This window comes from Acyrthosiphon pisum, chromosome A3 (genome assembly GCF_005508785.2).
Source record: "Acyrthosiphon pisum isolate AL4f chromosome A3, pea_aphid_22Mar2018_4r6ur, whole genome shotgun sequence".
Taxonomy (NCBI): Eukaryota; Metazoa; Arthropoda; class Insecta; order Hemiptera; family Aphididae; genus Acyrthosiphon; species Acyrthosiphon pisum.
In genome coordinates, this window is record NC_042496.1 from 30169226 (window position 1) to 30174559 (window position 5334).

A 5334-nucleotide genomic window follows, 5' to 3' on the forward strand; every position below is an offset into this window, starting at 1 on the left:
TTTTTTTTTTTTGTGTCTGACGACAACTTTTGGAGCAGTAAAAATGCTTCGATTTTCAAAAGTTGTACCTTTTCTGAAAGGAAAGTGAATCTAGTTGGTACTTTGGGGGGTCAAAAGTGAAAATTTCCCAATACTTTTCAAAAGCGGCAGGAAAAACCTTAAAAAAATAACGGAAAAACGCGAATTTTTACGCAAAACCAATTTTTGACAAAAACGAAAACTTAATTTTACTGTAACTCAAAAAATAATTATTGTAAGCACTTGAAATTTGCAACAGATGTTTATATTAGCGTTGTCTATACAGGGTTAAATGTTCAAAGTGTTTCGACTTTTTTTGAGCTATTTATAGACAAATGAAATTTTCAATTTTTCTAAGTATTTTTTTTTAAAATAACGATAAAAAATTTTTGGTTGGATAGAAAACTTTGAAAATTTAATACAAGGTTTCTTATAAATTGTTCTCACAGTGATAAAAAAAAATCCAAAATCGTTAGTCACAATTTTTTTTTATAAGTGCTTAAAGTTTAAATTTATACGAAATATGTCAAAATTGCGAAAATTTGCAAGTAATTTTGTGGTTGAAAAATCGTAAAATTTTTTTCTTTTATAACTAAGCTTTTAAAATTTGGTACAAGGTTCTCCATAAGTTTTTCTTTAAATATCTGTAAAAAAAACTCAACCGGACTAAGACAAAAAATTTTTAGGAGTGTTTGAAATTTAAATTTTTACAAAACCGCATTAAATAACGGTTTAGCCTCAAACGATTTTTGATATTTGTTATTATTCAAAAAGTATGAGTCGTAGACACTTGAAAATTTTACCAGTTGTTTAAATTGACATTTTCTTTATATAGTTTTATTTTCAAAATATTTCACTAATTTTTAATCTATTTATAGGCAATTGAAATAATCGATTTTTTTTGATTTTTTTTTTATAAATGTTGATAAAAAAAAATTAGCTGGGACAAAATACTTGAAAATTTAATAGAAGGGTCCACATATGTTGTTCTAACTCCCATTCAAAAATTATAAAAATACATAGGCACAATTTTTTTTTTATAAGCATTTAAAGTTAAAATTTTGACTAAATACGTAAAAATTACGGCAATGTTCAAATAATCTTAAACAGAAATTCATAAAAGTTTTTCTTTTTAATTCTAAGATTTGGAAATTTAATACAAGGCTCCTAACATATTTTTACAATAGCAGTTGCAAAATAAAAGGAATAGATTGTCACAATTTTTATTTATAAGCATTTAAAGTTCAAATTTTGACAACATATTATGTAAAAATCACGAAAATTCGTAAATTATTTTATGCTAGAAATTCATAAAAAATTTTCCTTTTATATCTAAGATTTCAAAATTTAATACAAGGCTCATAATATATTTTTACAATAGCAATTGAAAAATAAAAGAAATATATAGTCACGATTTTTTTTTTATAAGCATTTAAAGTTCAAATTTTGACTAAATACGTAAAAATTACGGCAATGTTCAAATTATCTTAGACAGAAATTCATAAAAGTTTTTCTTTTTAATTCTAAGATTTGGAAATTTAATACAAGGCTCCTAACATATTTTTACAATAGCAGTTGCAAAATAAAAGGAATACATTGTCACAATTTTTATTTATAAGCATTTAAAGTTCAAATTTATACGAAATATGTCAAAATTGCGAAAATTTGCAAGTAATTTAGTGGTTCAAAAATCGTAAAAATTTTTTCTTTTATAACTAAGTTTTTAAAATTTGGTACAAGGTTCTCCATAAGTTTTTCTTTAAAAATAATATATCCTAGACTGACAAAATCATCTCCGGTTCAGAAATCGTTTTTCGTATACAATGATATAATATCATTGGATTCAAATTTAATTCCATCCATTACAGTAACCCACTTGTAACTACTGTACAGCAGAGCGACATCCACGACTTACCCGCCTTTTTTTAATTTAATTAATTTTCAACGAAATGTTGACTAATTTTGTAGACATTTAAGAACTTCAGACGCTCGTAAAAAATATTTTTGAAATTAAACTTACATTTTTCTTGTAAGCAAGAATAATTATTTCATAGATCTGTTCAATGTATATTATGTAGTGAAATAACTATCCAAAATCGTATTCCAAAAAATATTAAATAGAAAAAAATCCTTGGCAAACACGGTCTATATCTTTATTTTATGGCACTATTTTGTAAACAATTATGTAAAAAAAAACTAATATTATCGATTTCGCATCATAACATTATGTCGCTCGAATGCCATAATACCGACAATGGTGATGATACTGCATGTTAATATTAATAACTAGCATAATAATATACGTACATAGTTGTACATATTATACATAAACATAGGAGCATAATAAAGTTGGCCGAGTACACACGCATAGATAAGTACGTCACTGTGCAAGAATATTACCTATAATGTTGCTGTAGGTAATACATATTGTAGGTATATAATATAAACGTATCCTACTGCGCCTCGCAGTCTCATGCCATACGCCGACGGTCGTTCAAGTCCACTATAGGGCGGATGACGGACACGATAATTTTATTCTATATTTTATGCTCGGGAAATCGCACGGCGGTAAAACATAAATAATACTATTTTCGTCATCACGTCATTATAATATAATATACACGATATTGTACACAAATTATACCACGGTCGTGTATATATGATACGAAACGATTTTCTTACTTACGCGTTTCGCGCGAACGGTCGGCGTAGGTTTTTGATTTTTTTTTACGGCACACGGTGTTATAGTCTGCGTATATTTTATTGCACAGTATAGAAATTGTACACAAAAATCACACGGCATTCGAAAAAAATAAAAAATTCATGATGTTTTCGCACTCGCCGTTGCGATGGTCGACGTCGGTGCTCGTGCTGTTGACACTGGCGTCGGCCGATTTCGACGGTCAAGTTCATCGGAACGACGGCGACGGTCTATTACCGCTACCGCGGTCGTCACAATTACCATCGGTGCTCAACGGCTCCGGCGCGGCCTTTCCGCCGGGTAACGGTCAAAACGTACCACCACCGAAGGACGACGACATTTACCCCGAGTCGTGGGTTTCCGATTTGTTTTACCGAGCGTTGGCCAATTTTACCATTCAGCGCGTGGGCAGCTCCGCTTGCCAGCGACAAGTGAACATGTACGTTAAAAACTTACAGAACTACACCGACTGGGCCGTCAGAAGTGAGTTGACACTAAATTTGTAATAAAAAAAATACAGTGATAAAAAATACACCAACTTGTTAATATTTAAACGTATTTCGATATTTTTTAGAAAATAAATTTCCTATAAATAAAAAAAAACAAATGTCACATCATAATAGCTTGTAAATCATTGAAGTGTAAAAAAATGTTATTTTTTGGATTTAGAAATCGTTTTGATTGTAAAATCATTGTCACGTTAAACTTAACTTAATACTTAAAGTCTGTAATTAGGGGGGGGGGTTATATGTTTAAAAAAAACACCCTAACTATAGTTTTTATATACTATAAAAATTTACCACTATACTATATACTATTATACGCATATATCGTAAGGATGTATAGGATGTGCAGAAAAGAATCTCACATTTCTGGGGTGGGGTTACCCTCTCACCACCCAACTGAATGCGCCGTTGGTGATAGGTATTTAATATTTTTAATCACCCAATGTAATTTTAATTATTTAATTTTCAACAAAATTATAGGAGTGCCTAAAATAGAAAAAAAAATACTTAAACATAGCAAAATCCTTACAATCCTTAAAAACCTTCAAAATGTGCAAAATTAAATTTAGTTTTTGAATTCTTTGTACCTATATATTTATTTGTATATTATACGGCTTCTATGCTTAAATATGAACATGGCATTTCTATGTTCTAAAAGTGTCTCGAATTTTATAATATATTAGCCGGTTAGTTTTGTTTTTATAAACAATTAACACGTCGGGTAATTATAGGTATCATATTATTAATTATATCATTATCATAGTTGTATGACGATGCATAATGTACTCTATACCGCCATGTACCCTACGAAACTACTGTAATTATATTATTATAATCATGATGTACCTATACCTACATTAATCATTAAGTATAAAGGCATAACAAACTGCAAGTATAATCTATATCACAATAAAAGCATATTATAATTATTACTTATTAAGTTATTATTCTTGTGTTCTTAAGAAGACAATTTTAAAATTTAAATTTAAAATTATTTTATCTAGAACCTCTCGGGGTTTTTATTAATATTTTGGTTACAAAACGAGTTATGGGCATTTTAAAACTGTACATTTTTTGTAAATTTAAAAATTAAAATATTCGTGAAAGACACTCGCTGCAATTTCCTTACAGTTTTCAAAACTGCAAAGATAGTATACGAACCATGTAAACATGGGAATAAGCACATGAACTGTGTGGATGTTTTTACTGCAGGTGCCGGATAAGATAAATAAAAGATGTTCATAAAAAGATACCATTGTGCAGGACTAATACTTCTCTATTTTAGATTCAAAAGCGAGAAAAACGTTACATACATGTTGCATGATCAACACTATGTACCTATAAAAAGCTGCTATGTCATAATATAGCCTATAGGCAATTTTAATCCTATAATATGCCTACACTTAAACACTTGTTATTGTATCGGTTGGTATAGTCAATGAAAACGGATTTAAACCGGTTCGTATTCGCATACCTAGGGTGTGGGAATCTACCAGTCACAAAAATCGATGCACAATGTTACCTGCTATATGTACGTCATTGAAAAAATTAATTGTAATCTATGGTCAGTAAATCAGATGTTATTTTTTTTGTCAAACTTCGTTTAGGCAGTATAAATATTTTCAATAGGATTAGAATATAGTTGTCAACCTTCCAATAACGAGTCGAATGAATAATTTGGCGAATACTGTACATTTCAGAATGACATATTATATAATTATGTAACAGAGGTTCTCAACCAGGATACCGTGAAATTATTTAAAATACCTATAAAACAATCGTACTTTTTCTACACATTTATAAGAAAAACTGTTTTATAAAAGATCTTTATCTTTATGCTATCACGTATGTTTTGTGTAATGTACAATCTATTTTAATTTTATACTGGTTTGGCATTGATTTATCACCATTAAAACAGCAATAAAATTTAAGTGTCAATATACACAATAGGTATTACTATAGGACGTCTTCAGATGTCTTAAAAAAATACCCTAGGGTAGCGTAAGCTAAAAAATGTTGGGAACCTCTAATCTAGAATATAGATAATATTACAATATTTCGTATCATTACATGAGGCCATGAGGGATACATGCCTACTTGTTATAATAT

General features: G+C 29.3%; 2 protein-coding genes across 6 annotated transcripts in view; one reads left to right on the top strand and one right to left on the bottom strand.

The window, feature by feature from the left end:
* Positions 1-5334, bottom strand: part of LOC100570184 (nose resistant to fluoxetine protein 6) — a 125830-nt gene that overhangs the window by 93353 nt on the left and 27143 nt on the right. The gene's annotated exons all lie outside the window — the stretch shown is intronic.
* Positions 2463-5334, top strand: part of LOC115034406 — a 4917-nt gene continuing 2045 nt past the window's right edge. For all 3 annotated transcript variants that reach the window (XR_003839766.1, XM_029491234.1, XM_029491235.1), the window contains exon 1: positions 2463-3202. Coding sequence is in view for 2 of the 3 variants with exons in the window: in XM_029491234.1 (XP_029347094.1) it covers positions 2842-3202 (361 nt within the window). In the remaining variant the exon portion in view is untranslated. The remainder of the gene's footprint in view (positions 3203-5334) is intronic.